General features: G+C 37.7%; 1 protein-coding gene across 1 annotated transcript in view; it reads right to left on the reverse strand.

Annotated features, from left to right (window-relative positions):
• LOC147646814 (serine/threonine-protein kinase pim-1-like) overlaps window positions 1–24,477 on the reverse strand; it is a 124,339-nt gene extending 99,862 nt beyond the window's left edge. Inside the window, exon 1 of the mRNA XM_086872949.1 lies at window positions 24,428–24,477. Coding sequence (XP_086729075.1) covers window positions 24,428–24,477 — 50 coding nt within the window. The remainder of the gene's footprint in view (window positions 1–24,427) is intronic.
• Between the last annotated feature and the right edge of the window lie 1,616 nt (window positions 24,478–26,093).

Below are 26,093 nucleotides of genomic sequence, written 5' to 3' on the forward strand. Positions count from 1 at the left end.
AAGATTTTGTGGGAAGTTTCTGGAATTTGGTGGGGTTTTGAAAAGATTTTTCTAGAATTTTGTGGGATGTTTCTGGAATTTGGTGGAGTTTTGTGAAAATGTAAAGAATTTTGTGGGAGGTTTCTGGAATGTTGTGCGATTTTTTTGAAATGTTGTGGAATGTTCTGGAATTTGGTGAGATTTTGAGAAGGCTTGAAGAATTTTGAGGGATTTTTCTAGGATGTGTGGAAATTTGTAAAGATTTTGTGGGATGTTTCTGGAATTTGATAGACTTTGAGGAGACATGAAGAATTTTGAGGGTTTTTTTTAGATTGTGTGGAAATTTGTCAAGATATTGTGGGATATTTCTGGAATTTGGTAGTGTTTTGAGAAGATTTTTCTGGAATTTTGTGTGATGTTTGTAGAATTTTTGGAAATAGGAAGAGTTTTTGTGGGATGTCGCTAAAATTTGGAAGGGTTTTGAGAAGATTTAGCGAATTGTGTGGGATGTTTGTGGAATTTCGAAAGACTTTGAGGGGACATGAAGAATTTTGAAGTATTTTGCTTATATTGTGTGGAAATTTGTGGAGATTTTGTGGGATGTTTCTGTAATTTGGTGGAGTTTTGTGAAAATGTAAGGAATTTTGTGGGAGGTTTCTGGAATGTTGTGCGATTTCATTGAAATGTTGTTGAATGTTCTGGAATTTGGTGAGATTTTGAGAAGGCTTGAAGAATTTTGAGGGATTTTTCTAGGATGTGTGGAAATTTGTAAAGATTTTGTGGGATGTTTCTGGAATTTGAGAAAGTTTTGCAAAATTGTAAAGGATTTTGTGGGAGGTTTCTGGAATTTGGTAGGGTTTTGAGAAGACATGAAGAATTTTGAGGTATTTTTCTTAAATTGTGTGGTAAATTGTAAAGATTTTGTGGGATATTTCTGGAATTTGGTAGGGTTTTGATAAGAATTAGTGAGTTTGTTGGGATGTTTGTGGAATTTTGTGGGATTTTTCTGGAATTTTGTGGAATGTTTGTGGAATTTTGTGGAAATTGGGAAAGTTTTTGTGGGATGTTTCTGGAATTTGGTAGGGTTTTGATAAGAATTAGTGAGTTTGTTGGGATGTTTGTGGAATTTTGTGGGATGTTTGTTGAATTTTGTGGAAATTTTTATAGATTTTGAGGGATGTTTCTGGAATTTGGAAGGGTTTTGAGAAGATTCAGACAGTGTGTTGGGATGTTTGTGGTATTCCGTGGAATGTTTTTGGAATTTGGTGGGATTTTTGAGGGATTTTGCAAGATGTTTCTGGAATTTGGTAGGGTTGTGAAAAGATTTTTCTGGAATTTTGTGCGATGTTTGTAGAATTTTGTGGAAATTTTTGGAGATTTTTGTGGGATGTTTCTGGAATTTGGTAGGGTTTTGAGAAGATTTATGGAGTTGGTTGGGATGTTTGTGGAATTCCATGGAATGTTTTTGGAATTCGGTGGGATTTTTGAGGGATTTTGCAGGATATTTCTGGAATTTGGTAGGGTTTTGAGAAGATTTTTCTGGAATTTTGTGCAATGTTTGTGGAATTTTGTGGAAATTGGAAGAGTTTTTGTGGGATGTTTCTGTTATTTGGAAGGGTTTTGAAAAGATTTAGGGAATTGTGTGGGATGTTTCTGGAATTTCGAAAGACTTTGAGGAGACATGAAGAATTTTGAGGTATATTTCTTAGATTGTGTGGAAATTTGTGGAGATTTTGTGGGATGTTTCTGGAATTTGGTGGAGTTTTGTGAAAATGTAAAGAATTTTGTGGGAGGTTTCTGGAATGTTGTGCGATTTTTTTGAAAAGTTGTGGAATGTTCTGGAATTTGGTGAGATTTTGAGAAGGCTTGAAGTATTTTGAGCGATTTTTCTTAGATTGTGTGGTAAATTGTAAAGATTTTGTGGGATATTTCTGGAATTTGGTAGGGTTTTGATAAGAATTAGGGAGTTTGTTGGGATATTTGTGGAATTTTGTGGGATGTTTGTGGAATTTTTTTGAAATTTTTGTAGATTTTGTGGGATATTTCTGGAATTTGGTAGGGTTTTGAGAAGATTTATGGAGTTGGTTGGGATGTTTGTGGAATTCCGTGGAATGTTTTTGGAATTCGGTGGGATTTTTGAGGGATTTTGCAGGATATTTCTGGAATTTGGTAGGGTTTTGAGTAGATTTTTCTGGAATTTTGTGGGATGTTTGTGGAATTTTTGGAAATAGGAAGAGTTTTTGTGGGATGTCGCTAAAATTTGGAAGGGTTTTGAGAAGATTTAGGGAATTGTGTGGGATGTTTGTGGAATTTCGAAAGACTTTGAGGGGACATGAAGAATTTTGAAGTATTTTGCTTATATTGTGTGGAAATTTGTGGAGATTTTGTGGGATGTTTCTGTAATTTGGTGGAGTTTTGTGAAAATGTAAAGAATTTTGTGGGAGGTTTCTGGAATGTTGTGCGATTTCATTGAAATGTTGTTGAATGTTCTGGAATTTGGTGAGATTTTGAGGAAACGTGAAGAATTTTGAGGGAATTTTCTAGGATGTGTGGAAATTTGTAAAGATTTTGTGGGAAGTTTCTGGAATTTGGTGGGGTTTTGAAAAGATTTTTCTAGAATTTTGTGGGATGTTTCTGGAATTTGGTGGAGTTTTGTGAAAATGTAAAGAATTTTGTGGGAGGTTTCTGGAATGTTGTGCGATTTTTTTGAAATGTTGTGGAATGTTCTGGAATTTGGTGAGATTCTGAGAAGGCTTGAAGAATTTTGAGGGATTTTTCTAGGATGTGTGGAAATTTGTAAAGATTTTGTGGGATGTTTCTGGAATTTGAGAAAGTTTTGCAAAAATGTAAAGGATTTTGTGGGAGGTTCCTGGAATTTGGTAGGGTTTTGAGAAGACATGAAGAATTTTGAGGTATTTTTCTTAGATTGTGTGGTAAATTGTAAAGATTTTGTGGGATTTTTCTGGAATTTGGTAGGGTTTTGAGAAGATTTATGGAGTTGGTTGGGATGTTTGTGGAATTCCATGGAATGTTTTTGGAATTCGGTGGGATTTTTGAGGGATTTTGCAGGATATTTCTGGAATTTGTTAGGGTTTTGAGAAGATTTTTCTGGAATTTTGTGCAATGTTTGTGGAATTTTGTGGAAATTGGAAGAGTTTTTGTGGGATGTTTCTGTTATTTGGAAGGGTTTTGAAAAGATTTAGGGAATTGTGTGGGATGTTTGTGGAATTTCGAAAGACATTGAGGAGACATGAAGAATTTTGAGGTACATTTCTTAGATTGTGTGGAAATTTGTGGAGATTTTGTGGGATGTTTCTGGAATTTGGTGGAGTTTTGCGAAAATGTAAAGAATTTTGTGGGAGGTTTCTGGAATGTTGTGCGATTTTTTTGAAATGTTGTGGAATGTTCTGGAATTTGGTGAGATTCTGAGAAGGCTTGAAGAATTTTGAGGGATTTTTCTAGGATGTGTGGAAATTTGTAAAGATTTTGTGGGATGTTTCTGGAATTTGAGAAAGTTTTGCAAAATTGTAAAGGATTTTGTGGGAGGTTTTTGGAATTTGGTAGGGTTTTGAGAAGACATGAAGAATTTTGAGGTATTTTTCTTAAATTTTGTGGTAAAGTGTAAAGATTTTGTGGGATATTTCTGGAATTTGGTAGGGTTTTGATAAGAATTAGTGAGTTTGTTGGGATGTTTGTGGAATTTTGTGGGATTTTTCTGGAATTTTGTGGAATGTTTGTGGAATTTTGTGGAAATTGGGAAAGTTTTTGTGGGATGTTTCTGGAATTTGGTAGGGTTTTGATAAGAATTAGTGAGTTTGTTGGGATGTTTGTGGAATTTTGTGGGATGTTTGTGGAATTTTGTGGAAATTTTTGTAGATTTTGAGGGATGTTTCTGGAATTTGGAAGGGTTTTGAGAAGATTCAGACAGTGTGTTGGGATGTTTGTGGTATTCCGTGGAATGTTTTTGGAATTTGGTGGGATTTTTGAGGGATTTTGCAAGATGTTTCTGGAATTTGGTAGGGTTGTGAAAAGATTTTTCTGGAATTTTGTGCGATGTTTGTAGAATTTTGTGGAAATTTTTGGAGATTTTTGTGGGATGTTTCTGGAATTTGGTAGGGTTTTGAGAAGATTTATGGAGTTGGTTGGGATGTTTGTGGAATTCCATGGAATGTTTTTGGAATTCGGTGGGATTTTTGAGGGATTTTGCAGGATATTTCTGGAATTTGGTAGGGTTTTGAGAAGATTTTTCTGGAATTTTGTGCAATGTTTGTGGAATTTTGTGGAAATTGGAAGAGTTTTTGTGGGATGTTTCTGTTATTTGGAAGGGTTTTGAAAAGATTTAGGGAATTGTGTGGGATGTTTCTGGAATTTCGAAAGACTTTGAGGAGACATGAAGAATTTTGAGGTATATTTCTTAGATTGTGTGGAAATTTGTGGAGATTTTGTGGGATGTTTCTGGAATTTGGTGGAGTTTTGTGAAAATGTAAAGAATTTTGTGGGAGGTTTCTGGAATGTTGTGCGATTTTTTTGAAAAGTTGTGGAATGTTCTGGAATTTGGTGAGATTTTGAGAAGGCTTGAAGTATTTTGAGCGATTTTTCTTAGATTGTGTGGTAAATTGTAAAGATTTTGTGGGATATTTCTGGAATTTGGTAGGGTTTTGATAAGAATTAGGGAGTTTGTTGGGATATTTGTGGAATTTTGTGGGATGTTTGTGGAATTTTTTTGAAATTTTTGTAGATTTTGTGGGATATTTCTGGAATTTGGTAGGGTTTTGAGAAGATTTATGGAGTTGGTTGGGATGTTTGTGGAATTCCGTGGAATGTTTTTGGAATTCGGTGGGATTTTTGAGGGATTTTGCAGGATATTTCTGGAATTTGGTAGGGTTTTGAGTAGATTTTTCTGGAATTTTGTGGGATGTTTGTGGAATTTTTGGAAATAGGAAGAGTTTTTGTGGGATGTCGCTAAAATTTGGAAGGGTTTTGAGAAGATTTAGGGAATTGTGTGGGATGTTTGTGGAATTTCGAAAGACTTTGAGGGGACATGAAGAATTTTGAAGTATTTTGCTTATATTGTGTGGAAATTTGTGGAGATTTTGTGGGATGTTTCTGTAATTTGGTGGAGTTTTGTGAAAATGTAAAGAATTTTGTGGGAGGTTTCTGGAATGTTGTGCGATTTCATTGAAATGTTGTTGAATGTTCTGGAATTTGGTGAGATTTTGAGGAAACGTGAAGAATTTTGAGGGAATTTTCTAGGATGTGTGGAAATTTGTAAAGATTTTGTGGGAAGTTTCTGGAATTTGGTGGGGTTTTGAAAAGATTTTTCTAGAATTTTGTGGGATGTTTCTGGAATTTGGTGGAGTTTTGTGAAAATGTAAAGAATTTTGTGGGAGGTTTCTGGAATGTTGTGCGATTTTTTTGAAATGTTGTGGAATGTTCTGGAATTTGGTGAGATTCTGAGAAGGCTTGAAGAATTTTGAGGGATTTTTCTAGGATGTGTGGAAATTTGTAAAGATTTTGTGGGATGTTTCTGGAATTTGAGAAAGTTTTGCAAAAATGTAAAGGATTTTGTGGGAGGTTCCTGGAATTTGGTAGGGTTTTGAGAAGACATGAAGAATTTTGAGGTATTTTTCTTAGATTGTGTGGTAAATTGTAAAGATTTTGTGGGATTTTTCTGGAATTTGGTAGGGTTTTGAGAAGATTTATGGAGTTGGTTGGGATGTTTGTGGAATTCCATGGAATGTTTTTGGAATTCGGTGGGATTTTTGAGGGATTTTGCAGGATATTTCTGGAATTTGTTAGGGTTTTGAGAAGATTTTTCTGGAATTTTGTGCAATGTTTGTGGAATTTTGTGGAAATTGGAAGAGTTTTTGTGGGATGTTTCTGTTATTTGGAAGGGTTTTGAAAAGATTTAGGGAATTGTGTGGGATGTTTGTGGAATTTCGAAAGACATTGAGGAGACATGAAGAATTTTGAGGTACATTTCTTAGATTGTGTGGAAATTTGTGGAGATTTTGTGGGATGTTTCTGGAATTTGGTGGAGTTTTGCGAAAATGTAAAGAATTTTGTGGGAGGTTTCTGGAATGTTGTGCGATTTTTTTGAAATGTTGTGGAATGTTCTGGAATTTGGTGAGATTCTGAGAAGGCTTGAAGAATTTTGAGGGATTTTTCTAGGATGTGTGGAAATTTGTAAAGATTTTGTGGGATGTTTCTGGAATTTGAGAAAGTTTTGCAAAATTGTAAAGGATTTTGTGGGAGGTTTTTGGAATTTGGTAGGGTTTTGAGAAGACATGAAGAATTTTGAGGTATTTTTCTTAAATTTTGTGGTAAAGTGTAAAGATTTTGTGGGATATTTCTGGAATTTGGTAGGGTTTTGATAAGAATTAGTGAGTTTGTTGGGATGTTTGTGGAATTTTGTGGGATTTTTCTGGAATTTTGTGGAATGTTTGTGGAATTTTGTGGAAATTGGGAAAGTTTTTGTGGGATGTTTCTGGAATTTGGTAGGGTTTTGATAAGAATTAGTGAGTTTGTTGGGATGTTTGTGGAATTTTGTGGGATGTTTGTGGAATTTTGTGGAAATTTTTGTAGATTTTGAGGGATGTTTCTGGAATTTGGAAGGGTTTTGAGAAGATTCAGACAGTGTGTTGGGATGTTTGTGGTATTCCGTGGAATGTTTTTGGAATTTGGTGGGATTTTTGAGGGATTTTGCAAGATGTTTCTGGAATTTGGTAGGGTTGTGAAAAGATTTTTCTGGAATTTTGTGCGATGTTTGTAGAATTTTGTGGAAATTTTTGGAGATTTTTGTGGGATGTTTCTGGAATTTGGTAGGGTTTTGAGAAGATTTATGGAGTTGGTTGGGATGTTTGTGGAATTCCATGGAATGTTTTTGGAATTCGGTGGGATTTTTGAGGGATTTTGCAGGATATTTCTGGAGTTTGGTAGGGTTTTGAGAAGATTTTTCTGGAATTTTGTGCAATGTTTGTGGAATTTTGTGGAAATTGGAAGAGTTTTTGTGGGATGCTTCTGTTATTTGGAAGGGTTTTGAAAAGATTTAGGGAATTGTGTGGGATGTTTGTGGAATTTCGAAAGACTTTGAGGAGACATGAAGAATTTTGAGGTATTTTTCTTAGATTGCGTGGTAATTTGTGGAGATTTTGTGGGATGTTTCTGGAATTTGATAGACTTTGAGGAGACATGAAGAATTTTGAGGGGTTTTTTTAGATTGTGTGGAAATTTGTCAAGATATTGTGGGATATTTTGGAATTTGGTAGGGTTTTGAGAAGATTTTTCTGGAATTTTGTGCGATGTTTGTGGAATTTTTGGAAATAGGAAGAGTTTTTGTGAGATGTTGCTAAAACTTGGAAGGGTTTTGAGAAGATTTAGCGAATTGTGTGGGATGTTTGTGGAATTTCGAAAGACTTTGAGGAGACATGAAGAATTTTGAAGTATTTTGCTTATATTGTGTGGAAATTTGTGGAGATTTTGTGGGATGTTTCTGTAATTTGGTGGAGTTTTGTGAAAATGTAAAGAATTTTGTGGGAGGTTTCTGGAATGTTGTGCGATTTCGTTGAAATGTTGTTGAATGTTCTGGAATTTGGTGAGATTTTTAGGAAACGTGAAGAATTTTGAGGGAATTTTCTAGGATGTGTGGAAATTTGTAAAGATTTTGTGGGAAGTTTCTGGAATTTGGTGGGGTTTTGAAAAGATTTTTCTAGAATTTTGTGGGATGTTTCTGGAATTTGGTGGAGTTTTGTGAAAATGTAAAGAATTTTGTGGGAGGTTTCTGGAATGTTGTGCGATTTCGTTGAAATGTTGAATGTTCTGGAATTTGGTGAGATTTTGAGGAAACGTGAAGAATTTTGAGGGAATTTTCTAGGATGTGTGGAAATTTGTAAAGATTTTGTGGGATGTTTCTGGAATTTGAGAAAGTTTTGCAAAAATGTAAAGGATTTTGTGGGAGGTTCCTGGAATTTCGTAGGGTTTTGAGAAGACATGAAGAATTTTGAGGTATTTTTCTTAGATTGTGTGGTAAATTGTAAAGATTTTGTGGGATATTTCTGGAATTTGGTAGGGTTTTGAGAAGATTTATGGAGTTGGTTGGGATGTTTGTGGAATTCCATGGAATGTTTTTGGAATTCGGTGGGATTTTTGAGGGATTTTGCAGGATATTTCTGGAATTTGTTAGGGTTTTGAGAAGATTTTTCTGGAATTTTGTGCAATGTTTGTGGAATTTTGTGGAAATTGGAAGAGTTTTTGTGGGATGCTTCTGTTATTTGGAAGGGTTTTGAAAAGATTTAGGGAATTGTGTGGGATGTTTGTGGAATTTCGAAAGACTTTGAGGAGACATGAAGAATTTTGAGGTATTTTTCTTAGATTGTGTGGTAATTTGTGGAGATTTTGTGGGATGTTTCTGGAATTTGATAGACTTTGAGGAGACATGAAGAATTTTGAGGGGTTTTTTTAGATTGTGTGGTAATTTGTGGAGATTTTGTGGGATATTTCTGGAATTTGGTAGGGTTATGAGAAGATTTTTCTGGAATTTTGTGGGATGTTTGTAGAATTTTTGGAAATAGGAAGAGTTTTTGTCGGATGTTGCTAAAATTTGGAAGGGTTTTGAGAAGATTTAGGGAATTGTGTGGGATGTTTGTGGAATTTCGAAAGACTTCGAGGGGACATGAAGAATTTTGAAGTATTTTGCTTATATTGTGTGGAAATTTGTGGAGATTTTGTGGGATGTTTCTGTAATTTGGTGGAGTTTTGTGAAAATGTAAAGAATTTTGTGGGAGGTTTCTGGAATGTTGTGCGATTTCGTTGAAATGTTGAATGTTCTGGAATTTGGTGAGATTTTGAGGAAACGTGAAGAATTTTGAGGGAATTTTCTAGGATGTGTGGAAATTTGTAAAGATTTTGTGGGAAGTTTCTGGAATTTGGTGGGGTTTTGAAAAGATTTTTCTAGAATTTTGTGGGATGTTTCTGGAATTTGGTGGAGTTTTGTGAAAATGTAAAGAATTTTGTGGGATATTTCTGGAATGTTGTGCGATTTTTTTGAAATGTTGTGGAATGTTCTGGTATTTGGTGAGATTTTGAGAAGGCTTGAAGAATTTTGAGGGATTTTTCTAGGATGTGTGGAAATTTGTAAAGATTTTGTGGGATGTTTCTGGAATTTGAGAAAGTTTTGCAAAAATGTAAAGGATTTTGTGGGAGGTTCCTGGTATTTCGTAGGGTTTTGAGAAGACATGAAGAATTTTGAGGTATTTTTCTTAGATTGTGTGGTAAATTGTAAAGATTTTGTGGGATTTTTCTGGAATTTGGTAGGGTTTTGAGAAGATTTATGGAGTTGGTTGGGATGTTTGTGGAATTCCATGGAATGTTTTTGGAATTCAGTGGGATTTTTGAGGGATTTTGCAGGATATTTCTGGAATTTGGTAGGGTTTTGAGAAGATTTTTCTGGAATTTTGTGCAATGTTTGTGGAATTTTGTGGAAATTGGAAGAGTTTTTGTGGGATGTTTCTGTTATTTGGAAGGGTTTTGAAAAGATTTAGGGAATTGTGTGGGATGTTTGTGGAATTTCGAAAGACTTTGAGGAGACATGAAGAATTTTGAGGTATTTTTCTTAGATTGTGTGGAAATTTGTGGAGATTTTGTGGGATGTTTCTGGAATTTGGTGGAGTTTTGTGAAAATGTAAAGAATTTTGTGGGAGGTTTCTGGAATGTTGTGCGATTTTTTTGAAATGTTGTGGAATGTTCTGGAATTTGGTGAGATTTTTGAGAAGGCTTGAAGTATTTTGAGCGATTTTTCTTAGATTGTGTGGTAAATTGTAAAGATTTTGTGGGATATTTCTGGAATTTGGTAGGGTTTTGATAAGAATTAGGGAGTTTGTTGGGATATTTGTTGAATTTTGTGGGATGTTTGTGGAATTTTGTGGAAATTTTTGTAGATTTTATGGGATATTTCTGGAATTTGGTAGGGTTTTGAGAAGATTTATGGAGTTGGTTGGGATGTTTGTGGAATTCCGTGGAATGTTTTTGGATTTCGGTGGGATTTTTGAGGGATTTTGCAGGATATTTCTAGAATTTGGTAGGGTTTTGAGAAGATTTTTCTGAAATTTTGTGCGATGTTTGTGGAATTTTGTGGAAATTGGAAGAGATTTTGTGGGATGTTTCTGGAATTTGGAAGGGTTTTGAGAAGATTTAGGGAATTGTGTGGGAAGTTTGTGGAATTTCGAAAGACTTTGAGAAGACATGAAGAATTTTGAGGTATTTTTCTTAGATTGTGTGGTAATTTGTGGAGATTTTGTGGGATGTTTCTGGAATTTGAAAGACTTTGAGGAGACATGAAGAATTTTGAGGGTTTTTTTTAGATTGTGTGGAAATTTGTCAAGATATTGTGGGATATTTCTGGAATTTGGTAGGGTTTTGAGAAGATTTTTCTGGAATTTTGTGGGATGTTTGTGGAATTTTTGGAAATAGGAAGAGTTTTTGTGAGATGTTGCTAAAATTTGGAAGGGTTTTGAGAAGATTTAGCGAATTGTGTGGGATGTTTGTGGAATTTCAAAAGACTTTGAGGAGACATGAAGAATTTTGAAGAATTTTGCTTATATTGTGTGGAAATTTGTGGAGATTTTGTGGGATGTTTCTGTAATTTGGTGGAGTTTTGTGAAAATGTAAAGAATTTTGTGGGAGGTTTCTGGAATGTTGTGCGATTTCGTTGAAATGTTGTTGAATGTTCTGGAATTTGGTGAGATTTTGAGGAAACGTGAAGAATTTTGAGGGAATTTTCTAGGATGTGTGGAAATTTGTAAAGATTTTGTGGGATGTTTCTGGAATTTGAGAAAGTTTTGCAAAAATGTAAAGGATTTTGTGGGAGGTTCCTGGAATTTGGTAGGGTTTTGAGAAGACATGAAGAATTTTGAGGTATTTTTCTTAGATTGTGTGGTAAATTGTAAAGATTTTGTGGGATGTTTCTGGAATTTGGTAGGGTTTTGAGAAGATTTATGGAGTTGGTTGGGTTGTTTGTGGAATTCTTGGAATGTTTTTGGAATTCGGTGGGATTTTTGAGGGATTTTGCAGGATATTTCTGGAATTTGGTAGGGTTTTGAGAAGATTTTTCTGGAATTTTGTGCAATGTTTGTGGAATTTTGTGGAAATTGGAAGAGTTTTTGTGGGATGTTTCTGTTATTTGGAAGGGTTTTGAAAAGATTTAGGGAATTGTGTGGGATGTTTGTGGAATTTCGAAAGACTTTGAGGAGACATGAAGAATTTTGAGGTATTTTTCTTAGATTGTGTGGTAATTTGTGGAGATTTTGTGGGATGTTTCTGGAATTTGAAAGACTTTGAGGAGACATGAAGAATTTTGAGGGTTTTTTTTAGATTGTGTGGAAATTTGTCAAGATATTGTGGGATATTTCTGGAATTTGGTAGGGTTTTGAGAAGATTTTTCTGGAATTTTGTGCGATGTTTGTGGAATTTTTGGAAATAGGAAGAGTTTTTGTGAGATGTTGCTAAAATTTGGAAGGGTTTTGAGAAGATTTAGCGAATTGTGTGGGATGTTTGTGGAATTTCGAAAGACTTTGAGGAGACATGAAGAATTTTGAAATATTTTGCTTATATTGTGTGGAAATTTGTGGAGATTTTGTGGGATGTTTCTGTAATTTGGTGGAGTTTTGTGAAAATGTAAAGAATTTTGTGGGAGGTTTCTGGAATGTCGTGCGATTTCGTTGAAATGTTGTTGAATGTTCTGGAATTTGGTGAGATTTTTAGGAAACGTGAAGAATTTTGAGGGAATTTTCTAGGATGTGTGGAAATTTGTAAAGATTTTGTGGGAAGTTTCTGGAATTTGGTGGGGCTTTGAAAAGATTTTTCTAGAATTTTGTGGGATGTTTCTGGAATTTGGTGGAGTTTTGTGAAAATGTAAAGAATTTTGTGGGAGGTTTCTGGAATGTTGTGCGATTTCGTTGAAATGTTGAATGTTCTGGAATTTGGTGAGATTTTGAGAAGGCTTGAAGAATTTTGAGGGATTTTTCTAGGATGTGTGGAAATTTGTAAAGATTTTGTGGGATGTTTCTGGAATTTGAGAAAGTTTTGCAAAAATGTAAAGGATTTTGTGGGAGGTTCCTGGAATTTGGTAGGGTTTTGAGAAGACATGAAGAATTTTGAGGTATTTTTCTTAGATTGTGTGGTAAATTGTAAAGATTTTGTGGGATTTTTCTGGAATTTGGTAGGGTTTTGAGAAGATTCAGGCAGTGTGTTGGGATGTTTGTGGTATTCCGTGGAATGTTTTTGGAATTTGGTGGGATTTTTGAGGGATTTTGCAGGATATTTCTGGAATTTGGTAGGGTTTTGAGAAGATTTTTCTGGAATTTTGTGCAATGTTTGTGGAATTTTGTGGAAGTTGGAAGAGTTTTTGTGGGATGTTTCTGTTATTTGGAAGGGTTTTGAAAAGATTTAGGGAATTGTGTGGGATGTTTGTGGAATTTCGAAAGACTTTGAGGAGACATGAAGAATTTTGAGGTATTTTTCTTAGATTGTGTGGAAATTTGTGGAGATTTTGTGGGATGTTTCTGGAATTTGGTGGAGTTTTGTGAAAATGTAAAGAATTTTGTGGGAGGTTTCTGGAATGTTGTGCGATTTTTTTGAAATGTTGTGGAATGTTCTGGAATTTGGTGAGATTTTGAGAATGCTTGAAGTATTTTGAGGGATTTTTCTTAGATTGTGTGGTAAATTGTAAAGATTTTGTGGGATATTTCTGGAATTTGGTAGGGTTTTGATAAGAGTTAGGGAGTTTGTTGGGATATTTGTGGAATTTTGTGGGATGTTTGTGGAATTTTGTGGAAATTTTTGGAGATTTTTGTGGGATGTTTCTGGAATTTGGTAGGGTTTTCAGAAGATTTATGGAGTTGGTTGGGATGTTTGTGGAATTCCATGGAATGTTTTTGGATTTCGGTGGGATTTTTGAGGGGTTTTGCAGGATATTTCTGGAATTTGGTAGGGTTTTGAGAAGATTTTTCTGAAATTTTGTGCGATGTTTGTGGAATTTTGTGGAAATTGGAGGAGATTTTGTGGGATTTTTCTGGAATTTGGTAGGGTTTTGATAAGAATTAGTGAGTTTGTTGGAATGTTTGTGGAATTTTGTGGAAACTGGAAGAGATTTTGTGGGAGGTTTCTGGAATGTTGTGCGATTTTTTTGAATTGTTGTGGAATGTTCTGGAATTTGGTGAGATTTTGAGAAGGCTTGAAGAATTTTGAGGGATTTTTCTAGGATGTGTGGAAATTTGTAAAGATTTTCTGGGATGTTTCTGGAATTTGAGAAAGTTTTGCAAAATTGTAAAGGATTTTGTGGGAGGTTTCTGGAATTTGGTAGGGTTTTGAGAAGACATGAAGAATTTTGAGGGATTTTTCTTAGATTGTGTGGTAAATTGTAAAGATTGTGTGGGATATTTCTGGAATTTGGTAGGGTTTTGATAAGAATTAGTGAGTTTGTTGGGATGTTTGTGGAATTTTGTGGGATTTTTCTGGAATTTTGTGGAATGTTTGTGGAATTTTGTGGAAATTGGGAAAGTTTTTGTGGGATGTTTCTGGAATTTGGTAGGGTTTTGAGAAGATTTAGTGAGTTTGTTGGGATGTTTGTGGAATTTTGTGGGATGTTTGTGGAATTTTGTGGAAATTTTTGTAGATTTTGTGGGATGTTTCTGGAATTTGGAAGGGTTTTGAGAAGATTCAGGCAGTGTGTTGGGATGTTTGTGGAATTCCGTGGAATGTTTTTGGAATTTGGTGGGATTTTTGAGGGATTTTGCAAGATGTTTCTGGAATTTGGTAGGGTTGTGAAAAGATTTTTCTGGAATTTTGTGCGATGTTTGTAGAATTTTGTGGAAATTTTTGGAGATTTTTGTGGGATGTTTCTGGAATTTGGTAGGGTTTTGAGAAGATTTATGGAGTTGGTTGGGATGTTTGTGGAATTCCATGGAATGTTTTTGGAATTCGGTGGGATTTTTGAGGGATTTTGCAGGATATTTCTGGAATTTGGTAGGGTTTTGAGAAGATTTTTCTGGAATTTTGTGCAATGTTTGTGGAATTTTGTGGAAATTGGAAGAGTTTTTGTGGGATGTTTCTGTTATTTGGAAGGGTTTTGAAAAGATTTAGGGAATTGTGTGGGATGTTTGTGGAATTTCGAAAGACTTTGAGGAGACATGAAGAATTTTGAGGTATTTTTCTTAGATTGTGTGGAAATTTGTGGAGATTTTGTGGGATGTTTCTGGAATTTGGTGGAGTTTTGTGAAAATTTAAAGAATTTTGTGGGAGGTTTCTGGAATTTGGTAAGGTTTTTATAAGACTTAGGGAGTGTGTTGGGATGTTTGTGGAATTTTGTGGGATTTTTCTGGAATTTTGTGGAATGTTTGTGGAATTTTTTGGAAATTGGAAAAGTTTTTGTGGGATATTTCTGGAATTTTGTAGGGTTTTTATAAGACTTAAGGAGTTTGTTGGGATGTTTGTGGAATTTTGTGGGATATTTCTGGAATTTGGTTGGATTTTTGTGGAATTTGGTGGGATGTTTGTGGAATTTTGAAGGACTTTGAGGAGACATGAAGAATTTTGAGGTATTTTGCTTAGATTGTGTGGTAATTTTTGGATATTTTGTGGGTTGTTTCTGGAATTTGAAAGACTTTGAGGAGTCATGAAGAATTTTGAGGGTTTTTTTAGATTTTGTGGAAATTTGTCAAGATTTTGTGGGATATTTGTCTGGAATTTGGTAGGGTTTTGAGAAGATTTTTCTGGAATTTTGTGGGATGTTTCTGGAATTTGGTAGAGTTTTGAGACGATTTAGGGAGTGTGTTGGGATGTTTGTGGAATTCCGTGGAATGTTTTTGGAATTTGGTGGGATTTTTGAGGGATTTTGCAGGATTTTTCTGGAATTTGTTAGGGTTTTGAGAAGATTTTTCTGGAATTTTGTGGGATGTTTGTGGAATTTTTGGAAATAGGAAGAGTTTTTGTGGGATGGTGCTTAAATTTGGAAGGGTTTTGAGAAGATTTAGCGAATTGTGTGGTATGTTTGTGCAATTTCGAAAGACTTTGAGGGGACATGAAGAATTTTGAAGTATTTTGCTTATATTGTGTGGAAATTTGTGGAGATTTTGTGGGATGTTTCTGGAATTTGGTGGAGTTTTGCGAAAATGTAAAGAATTTTGTGGGAGGTTTCTGGAATGTTGTGCGATTTTTTTGAAATGTTGTGGAATGTTCTGGAATTTGGTGAGATTTTGAGGAAACGTGAAGAATTTTGAGGGAATTTTCTAGGATGTGTGGAAATTTGTAAAGATTTTGTGGGAAGTCTCTGGAATTTGGTGGGGTTTTGAAAAGATTTTTCTAGAATTTTGTGAGATGTTTCTGGAATTTGGTAGGGCTTTGAGAAGGTTTAAGGAGTTTATTGGGATGTTTGTGAAATTTGTGGGATGTTTGTGGAATTTGTAAGACTTTGAGGAGACAGGAAGAATTTTGAGGTATTTTTCTTAGATTGTACGGAAGTTGGAAAAGTTTTTGTGGGATGTTTCTGGAATTTGGTAGGGTTTTGAGAAGATTTAGGGAGTTTGTTGGGATTTTTCGGGAATTTTGTGGGATTTTGACTTGACTTGAAGAATTTTGAAAGAGTTTTCTTAGATTGTGTGCAAATTTCTGGAGATTTTGTGGGATGTTTCTGGAATTTGAAAGACTTTGAGGAGACATGAAGAATTTTGAGGGTTTTTTTTAGATTGTGTGGAAATTTGTCAAGATTTTGTGGTATATTTCTGGAATTTGGTAGGGTTTTGAGAAGATTTTTCTGGAATTTTGTGGGATGTTTGTGGGATTTTTGGAAATAGGAAGATTTTTTGGGATGTTTCTAAAATTTGGAAGGGTTTTGAGAAGATTTAGGGAATTGTGTGGGATGTTTGTGGAATTTCAAAAGACTTTGAGGGGACATGAAGAATTTTGAGGGATTTTGCTTATATTGTGTGGAAATTGGTGGAGGTTCAGTGGGAAGTTTCTGGAATTTGGTAGGGTTTTGTGAAATTGTAAAGAATTTTGTATGAGGTTTCTGGAAGGTTGTGCGATTTTTTTGGAATGTTGTGGAATGTTCTGGAATTTGGTGAGATTTTGAGGAGACTTGAAAATTTTGAGGGATTTTTCTAGGATGAGTGGAAATTGGAAAAGTTTTTGTGGGATTTTTCGGGAATGTGGTAGGGTTTTGAGAAGATTCAGGGAGATGGTTGTGATGTTTGTGGAATTATGTACGATGTTTCTGGAATTCTGTGGGATTTTTGTGGAATTTTGTGGGATGTTTCTGCAATTTTAAGGACTGAGGAGATATGAAGCAATTGAGGTATTTTTCATAGATTGTGTGGAAATTTGTGGAGATTTTTGGGGGATGTTTCTGGAATTCGATGGAGTTTTGCAAAATTGTAAAGAATTTTGTGGGAGGTTTCTGGAATGTTGTGCGATTTCTTTGAAATGTTGTGGAATGTTCTGGAATTTGGTGAGATTTTGAGGAGACGTGAAGAATTTTGAGGGAATTTTCTAGGATGTGTGGAAATTTGTAAAGATTTTGTGGGAAGTTTCTGGAATTTGGTGGGGTTTTGAGAAGATTTTTCTAGAATTTTGTGAGATGTTTCTGGAATTTGGTAGGGCTTTGAGAAGGTTTAAGGAGTTTGTTGGGATGTTTGTGGAATTGTGTGGGATGTTTGTGGAATTTCGAAAGACTTTGTGGAGACATGAAGAATTTTGAGGTATTTTTCTTAGATTGTGTGGAAATTTGTGGAGATTTTGTGGGATGTTTCTGGAATTTGGTGGAGTTTTGCGAAAATGTAAAGAATTTTGTGTGAGGTTTCTGCTGGAATGTTGTGCGATTTTTTTGGAATGTTGTGGAATGTTCTGGAATTAGGTGAGATTTTGAGGAGACTTGAAGAATTTTGAGGGATTTTTCTAGGATGTGTTGTAATTTGTAAAGTTTTTGTGGGAAGTTTCTGGAATTTGGTGGGGTTTTGAGAAGATTTTTCCAGAATTTTGTGAGAGGTTTCTGGAATTTAGTGGGGTTTTGAGAAGATTTACGGAGTTTGTTGGTATGATTGTGGAATTTTGTGGGATTTTTCTGGAATTTGGTGGCATGTTTCTGGAATTCGAAAGACTTTGATGCGACATGAAGCATTTTGAAATATTTGTCTTAGATTGTGTGGAAATTTGTGGAGATTTTTGTGGCATGTTTCTGGAATTTGTTAGGGTTTTGAGAAGATTTAGGGAGTTTGTTGGGATGTTTCTGGAATTTTGTGGGATTTTGACTAGAATCATTTTGAAAGATTTTTCACAGTTTGTGTGCAAATTTGTGGAGATTTTGTGGAATGTTTGTGGAATTTGTAAGACTTTGAAGAGATGTCGTGGTTTTAAACCAATAACTGAGAAAATTACATATTTCTTGCTGTGAGATATGTATTAGAACAAGAGCAAAACAGGCCTAAAACTTAAAAGGAAAAAGGAAAGTTTATTGACAAACTACAATAATAAGAACACCAGAATAAACTTCCAGAAAACCTTTTCATCCCCTATCTACTCACTATTTCCTTGTTCACATGACAACAGAGACAAAAACTTTGGAACTTTGATGGTTAAAACAGTTCCAATTCTTGCTACAGTCTTTTCACCAGTCTTTGTAGAGAAACAGAAGTTTCTTCCTGTTAATTTATGGAGTTTCTCAGAAGAAAACTATTTTTGTTATAGTTTTCCATTGCCCTAATGTTTGCTGCCCAGAGCTGCTATTATTCGAGCCCACTCCTCCCATTTTCACATCACTCTGAGGTTTGTATGGGCCATGAGTCTAGGGGTAGCATTTTTAAGGATAAGTTATTCAAAGGCAAAAAGTCTTCTTCATCTGTTCTGTGAGCTTCACTAGAAAACAGTTTTCTCATTGCCTCTCAAGGCTTCAAATCTCCCAGCACTTCACTATACCACAATTACTCTACTTTTTACTCAGATTTACACTTTGAACACTTTATTCCTCTCTAGATTCTGTATCATGAATTAAAGGAGGTCTTTTCAGAACTGTCCATCTCCATAGTTTTAACAGAAAGATATTTCAGCTTAATTAAAGCATCTTCTTAATTCTCTACCTTTCCTGAAGCTTCTTTTCTTTCCTGTCAGTGGTAGTTTATAAAGTCTCTTTTCATGTTGATCACTCTCTCTCTCTCTCTCTGGATAAAAAGATTAATCCGCAAGTCTCATCTGGGTAATGAAAGAGTTAAAATCTTTCCCAGGCTTTTTGTAGGTAGTTCGGTGATCTCTGCCGAACAGGAGCTGGAGCCGTCTGCGATGGAAGGTTCTTCATGGCTGCTCTGGAGAGTGTAGTCGCCGCTCCAGCCCGCTGCAAGTCCAGGGCCTCTCTCTTTCTTCACTCGGCATTTTCCAGTGAATTTAGTTACAGCAAAACCTGCAGCTGAGCCAGAGATCGGTTCGGCCCGGCCCGGGCCCGAGGAAAACCTTCCGCAGGCCCCCCGCCATCTGCCGGCTGGGACACGCGGCTGGCCCCGGCCCCGGCCCCGCCCGGCCGCATGGCCTGGGCAGGGAACGGGAGGTCTGGAGCTCTGCCACCCTTCACAGCCAGGAAACAAAGAGAACCAAGAGAGCTCTGGTTTTACACTTTAAGGTAGGGTTCACAAGTTGATCCCACTTTTCAATGGCGTAAACTGCTGTCAGTTCTCAGCAATGACCGATAATTGGTCAGGAGAAAAGACTCCAGGCAGTTCCCAGCAACTCCAACTTTCCTTAAAGGTAAAGTTAACTCCATGACAATATGATTATATTGTTTTAATTAAAGGTTTCAAGCTAGGACAGCAGTGGTCCCCACAATTTTTCATCAGTTAGTTCTTTTTGAGGCTAAATTTGATTAATGATAGGGGTTTCCCTCTCCACTGTTTCTTTGGTGAGTAAGCATTCTTTGAATTTTTAACCCATTCCTCTCTTCGGGCCACTGGCAAGAGATGGATCTCATTCCTTTCTTCATCTAATTGTTTTTGCAAAATTTCAACTAGGTTTTGAAAGGAGATGTCATGGTTTTAAACCAGTAACTAAAAAATTACTTATTTCTTGCTGTGAGATATGGATTAGAGCAAGAGCAAAACAGGCTTAAAACTTAAAAAGGGATAAAGAAAGTTTATTAACAAAACTACAAGAATAAGAACACCAGAATAAACTTCCAGACCACTCTTTTATCCCCCACTACTTGACCATTTCTTTGTATACATGACAACATAGAGACAAAAAAAATTTTGAACTTTGGTGGTTAAAAACAGTCCCAATTCTTGCTACAGTCTTTTCATCAGTCTCTGTAGAGAAACAGAAGTCTCTTTCTGCTAACCTATGGAGTTTCTCACAAGAAAACTATTTCTGTTACAGTTCTCTGTTGCTCTGATGCCAGCTGCCCGGAAATCTGTCATCAGTTCTTCTCCTCTCATTTCACATCACTCTGAGGTGTGTATGGGCCATGAGTCTAGGGATGTCATTTTAAGGATGAGTCATTCAAAGGCAAAAGTCTTCTTCATCTGTCTCTGTGAGCTTTCCTAGAAAACAGTTTTCTCATTGCCCCAAGGCTTCAAAATCTTCGCTTTACTCAATTCCAGCAACTCACTGTATCACAATTACTCTCTCTTTTGCTCAAAAATCCACACTTTGAACACTCCATTCCTCCCAATATACTCTGTCATGAATTAAAGGAGTCTTTTTAAGCTACTATTGTCCATCTCCATAGCTTTAACAGAAAGGTATTTCAGCTTGTAAAGCATCTCCTTATTCTCTCTTCCCCATTTAAAACTTAACTCTTTTCCTCACTGGTTTTAGTGGTTTTATGATGTCTTCTTCATGTTGATTGTCTCTCTCTTTCTCTGTCTTTCTGGGAAAAAGGAGTAATCTGTACGTTTTATTCAGGTAGTAAAAGAATTAAAAGCTTTAGAAAAGCTGCAAGAGTTCATGGTGTCAGGTTTCAGTCCAGCAGCAGAAGCTGAAAACTAAACCAGGTTGGCCGGCTCTGCTTTCTTTTCCTCGGTGCCCCCCCTGCCCCCGTCCCCCCCCCTTTGTCCTCTGCGGCCTTGTCCGGCTTGGGGGGGGAGGGGGCAGGGGAGAAGGAGGAGGCCACGACAGAGCCTTGTTACCTTTTCAGAAGCCAGAAACAAAAGAGCGGACCAGAGTGCTCTGACTTTACATATTAGGGCGGTGTTCACAGTTTGAATTCACTTTTTAAAGGTCAAAACTGCTGTCAGTTCTTAAAAATGACTGATAATTGGTCAGGAGGAAAGTCTCCCATCAGCCACCAGCACCTTCAACTTCCTTAGCTCCTAAAATCACTATAAAGGTAAAGCCACCCCATGACATCAATTAAAGACAGGAATGGGAGCGTGGTGGGGAAAAAGGGTTTCTGGAAGTTCTATTCTGCATTCTTAACCTTGTAGTTTGGTTAATAAACTTACTCATTCCTTTAAGTTTTAAGCTTCTTTTGCCCTTCTCATCATCCACATCTCACAGCAAGAAATGAGTAAGTTTTACAGTGATTTTCTAACTAATGCTTTAAAACCACGACAGGCGTAACAGAGAGTGGAACACTGGGGCTGTGCCTGCTGTGGTGTCACAGAGAGGAGAACACTGGGGCTGTGCCTGCTGTGGTGTCACAGAGAGGAGAACACTGGGGCTGTCCCTGCTGTCGTGTCACAGAGGGGGGGAAATTGGGACAGTCACAGCAGTGGTGTCACAAAGAGGAGGACATGGTAGCTATCACTGCTGTGGTGTCACAGAGAGGAGAACACTGGGGCTGTCCCTGCTGTGGTGTCACAGAGAGGGGAACACTGGGGCTGTCACTTGTGCTAGTTTGTGTTAGATTGACATTTATGAAAAAAAGAGAAACAGCTAAGGAAGTTAAGGTTGCTGGAAACTGATTGGAGATTTTTGTCCTGGCCAATACCTGGCCATTTCTGGAATTGACAGTAGTTTTGCCCATTGAAAAGTGACATGAACCTGTGAACACCACCCTTTCAATTTTAAGCCTGGGAATTTCTCTTTCTCTTTGCTTTCTGGCTTTTGAAGAGGTAACAGGGCTCTGGTTCAGCCTCCGCCGCTCCACGTCAGACAAGGCCGCGGCGGGGAGCGGGGCTGGCTGGAGTTCTGCGGTTCCTGGTGCTGGATGGCGACTGTGAAGTGACAGGAGCCCCTTCCCAGAGGGGCTGAAGCCCTTGCAGGGCTAGCTGCGCCTTGTGCAGCGGGGCTGCCGGGTCAGGCCGCTTCCTGGCTCGGCTGCAGTTTCTGACGCTGCTGGCTTTCAGCAGAGACTGCCGAGGAAGGGGAGGGAAAGCTCTTGAGCTGCGGCGTGCTGAGACAGTGGCCACACTCCTCCAGAGCAGCTACCAAAAATCTTCCCTGGCAAACGGCTCCAGCCGCTGCCTCGGCAGAGATCAAGGCCTGGGCAAGAGTTTAACCCTTTCACTAGGCAGATGAGACTTGCAGATTAATCCTTTTTCCAGAGAGAGGGGAAGAGAGAGGGATCACCATGGAAAGAGACAGCATCAAGGATCAAAGGCAGCAAGGGAAGGAATTAACCCTCAGATGGGAAGACAAAAAGGAGATGCCTGAATAAGCTGAAGTTTTCTTTTGTTCAAGCTATGGAGAGGGACAATAATGTCCTGAAAAAACTCCTTTCATTCCTGAAAGAGTATTTTGGGGGGAATGGAGTATTTCAAAGTGTAGATCTGAGCAAAAGTAATTCATTGATAAAGCTGAGTCAAGGGTGAAGTAGTTGTAATCCTAGGAGATGCTGGAAGAGAAAAAGAGAAGTGAGAGTTGTTGAAGATTTGTGCCTCTTAAGAGACAAAGCAAAAAATTCTGTTTCCAGAGATGGTCACAGAGACAAATGAAGAGAACTTTTGCCATGGAAGATCTCATCCTTCAAAGGACACCCCTTGAATCATGGCCCAAGAACACAGCTCAGAGTGGTGTGAAATGGGAGGAAAGGACTGATGGCAGAGTTTTCTGGGCCACTGGCATCAGAGCAATAGGAAGCCACGAGAAAATGGTTTTCTTATGAAAAACTCCATAGACTGACAAAAAAGAACTTCTTTTTCTCGACAAAGACAGCTGAAAAGACTATAGCAAAGTTTGGACTGTTTTAACCACCAGGGTTTGGTTTTTTTCCTCTATGTTGTCAATTAAAGACAGGAATGGCAGCGTGGTGGGGAAAAAGGGTTTCTGGAAGTACTATTCTGCATTCTTAACCTTGTAGTTTGGTTAATAAACTTACTCATTCCTTTAAGTTTTAAGCTTCTTTTGCCCTTCTCATCATCCACATCTCACAGCAAGAAATGAGTAAGTTTTACAGTGATTTTCTAACTAATGCTTTAAAACCACGACAGGCGTAACAGAGAGTGGAACACTGGGGCTGTGCCTGCTGTGGTGTCACAGAGAGGAGAACACTGGGGCTGTCCCTGCTGTCGTGTCACAGAGAGGAGAACACTGGGGCTGTCCCTGCTGTGCTGTCACAGAGAGGTGGAAACTGGGACATTCACAGCGGTTGTGTCACAGTGTCATGGGGTGGTTTTACCTTTATGGTAGTTTTGAGAGCTAAGGAAGTTGAAGGTGCTGGTGGCTGATGGCAGTCTTTCCTCCAGACCAATTATCAGTCATTTCTAACAATTGACAGCAGTTTTGACCATTAAAACGTAGAGTCACCCTGTGAACACCTCCTAATATGTAAAGTCAGAGCACTCTTGTCCTCTTTTGTTTCTGGCTTCTGAAAAGGTAACAAGGCTCTGTCTTGGCCTCCTCCTCTCCCCCCCCGCCCTCCAGGCCGGACAAGGCCGCAGAGGACGAAGGCGGGGGCGGAGGAAAAGAAAGCAGAGCCGGCCAACCTGGTTTAGTTTTCAGTTTCTGCTGCTGGACTGAAACCTGACACCATGAACTCTTGCAGCTTTTCTAAAGCTTTTAATTCTTTTACTACCTGAATAAAACGTACAGATTACTCCTTTTTCCCAGAAAGACAGAGAAAGAGAGAGACAATCAACATGAAGAAGACATCATAAAACCACTAAAACCAGTGAGGAAAAGAGTTAAGTTTTAAATGGGGAAGAGAGAATAAGGAGATGCTTTACAAGCTGAAGTACCTTTCTGTTAAAGCTATGGAGATGGACAATAGTAGCTTAAAAAGACTCCTTTAATTCATGACAGAGTATATTGGGAGGAATGGAGTGTTCAAAGTGTGGATTTTTGAGCAAAAGAGAGAGTAATTGTGATACAGTGAGTTGCTGGAACAGGGTGAAGCGAAGATTTGAGGCCTTGAGGGCAATGAGAAAACTGTTTTCTAGGAAAGCTCACAGAGACAGATGAAGAAGACTTTTGCCTTTGAATGACTCATCCTTAAAATGACATCCCTAGACTCATGGCCCATACACACCTCAGAGTGATGTGAAATGGGAAGAGGAAATCTGATGACAGATTTCTGGGCAGCTGGCATCAGGGAAATGTAAAACTATAACAAAAGAGGTTTTCTTGTGAGAAACTCCATAGGTTAGCAGAAGGAGACTTCTGTTTCTCTACAAAGACTGATGAAAAGACTCTATCAGGAATCGAGACTGTTTTAACCACCCAAGTTCTAAAGTTTTTTGTCTCTATGTTGTCACATGTACAAGAGAATGGTCAAGTAGTGGGGGATAAAAGAGTGGTCTGGAAGTTTATTCTGGTGGTTTTATTCTTGTAGTTTTGTTAATAAACGGTCTTTATTCCTTTTAAGTTTTAAGCCTGTTTTGCCCTTGTTCTAATCCATATCTCACAGCAAGAAATAAGTAATTTTTTTAGTTACTGCTTTAAAACCATGACAAGGCCATCGCCTGCCCTTTTGGAACGACGCTCGCCTGTTGCTTAGGACCAACTGACCCATGTTCAACTGCTGTTCACATGGAACCCTGCTCCACTTCAGCCTTTGTAAGAGATGGTCTGAAGATTCTCCCATCTGTCTTACAACTGCTGCAAGGAAGGACCCTGAATATCACAAGGGACTCGGTACAGGGGCTCTGACCTGGTTGAGGTGGATGCTTGCCAAGTGATTGTTTGCCAGTGTGCTTGCTGTGCTGCCATGGTACACTGCCCTCATTCCTGCTGGTGAGAAGAGATTTGTACCACACATCTGCCCCCCCGAGCAATGGGCTTCATCACAATGGTCATCAATCTCCTCTGTTTTTGGCCTTGTGCCCCTCGCTTTGTAAAAAACTATAAAATACACCCAAATATAAAATAAAATATAATTTAATAATAATAATAATAATAATATAAAAGAAATAATTCTATAATAAATATAAAATTTATTTCTATAATAAAATATAAACATAATAATAAAAATTATAAATATTATAAAATAAAATAAAAATTGTAAAATAAACCCAAAACTTACTTTCCTTTGAGATCTCACCAACAGACAGAAGACTCTGCATCGTTGGATGGCGGAGTGGACTTCGACATTGGTAGCTATAATCCCCTTACTCTCTTTCTTTGTGCTTTGCTTTCTCCTCTTTTCCCTCTATCGCATATTAGTGCTGATGAGCACTCAGTAAAGTGTGTTCTGCTGTTTGAGTCCCTGGTTTGCTGATAATCTTTTGTACTCTACGATCAAATAAAAGAGCCACATCACGAATCCCACCTTGCGGATCGTGACATAAATTGGCATCATGGACAGGATTCTGAGAGACAGAAGTGGTTGCAGGTTGTTGTGCAGTCTGTATCAGGGGAGGGACGTTTCGCTTCAGCCGCCCCTAGCCTGCCACGCTGCTGAGCAGTGTTTAGAAAGCAAGGGAGGCGACTCGAATTTCTCACAAACTGCACATGCCCAGGTGAAAAGCACCCCTACACTCATTTGAGGGCTCTGTCTTCAGAATTTCACAAGGGATCTTCGAGTGCAAAAGGTGGGACTGATATTTTTTTCTGTTTTGACTGCTTGGTGTAGCAGAGAGACCAGCAGATATTTTAAACTGAAAGAGTCACAAGCAGATTTGGTCTCTTCACCCATTCAGGGAAGCAAAGGGAAACATAGCATGGGCTGCGTAGTGTAACTAAGTTTTACTTTACTCCCTGTAGTGGTATTGGTCCCTTCACAAACAAAGATGAATGAAAACTCTGAAAACTCTAGTGCAAAAGATAAAGCTGCATTTTGTTTTGTTAGCAAAACATAATGCTAGGCCCTCTCCAGCTGGGGAAGAATGGGCTCAAAATAATTGGTTCAAGCTGGAAAATGTAACTGACAGAATTTGCTCCCTGCAACATGAGGCAAAGTTCAAATTTGGCCGTAATAAAGCCATAATTTGTTCTGTATTGGGAGCTTGCCTTACGTCAGCTGTAGAGGCTTGCATGAGACAAAGGTAGGAAGAAAATGCAATTGGTCAATCCCTACAAAATTTAGTTGAAAGTTTGCAAAATGAAGAAAATAATTTCTTACAAACTGCCCTGAGTGAGGAGTGTGCCAAAAATTCACAGTGTGCTGACTCCTTTAAGGAGTTGCTGGAAAAAGAAACTCCTCAGACAAATCACATATATCCTCAAGCAGAATTACATTTGGTAAAAAATTGTGGTGAAAACTGTTGCTCCCAAGTAAGACCTTTGATTAAAACAGAATATAACTACATCAATGATGAAGATCTTGATCTGCATATAACCACTAAAGAAATCCCGTACACTGCTACTGCATTGGCTAAGTTAAAAAAGGAGTACGGGCGTCTCCCTCATGACTCAGAGACAGAATACGTATTCCGAGTGTCTCTCACAGGGGGAGATCAAATTCGATGAACAGAACAAGAAGCAAGTGGTTATTTGGGACATAGTGTTTTCTTAACAACAGGAGATAACCGCAACCCATGGTCCCTAACCCAGCGAGCTGCATATTGGCCAGGGGGACTTAACCCCCTGGAAAGGGGAGATCCTGTAGCTTTGGCTGGTTCCCCAGACCAAATTCTAGAAAATATTCATAAGGCAGCTTGTTTGCAAGTGATTCATGAAAGAAAATTAAATGCTGGTTATGAATCACCAATGTTGCTACCTGTGAATGCTAAAATTATGACCCCTTTAATTTGTGGTCTTCCAGAATC

Source organism: Cyanistes caeruleus, unplaced genomic scaffold (assembly GCF_971803275.1).
Source record: "Cyanistes caeruleus unplaced genomic scaffold, bCyaCae1.hap1.1 HAP1_SCAFFOLD_78, whole genome shotgun sequence".
NCBI lineage: Eukaryota > Metazoa > Chordata > Aves > Passeriformes > Paridae > Cyanistes > Cyanistes caeruleus.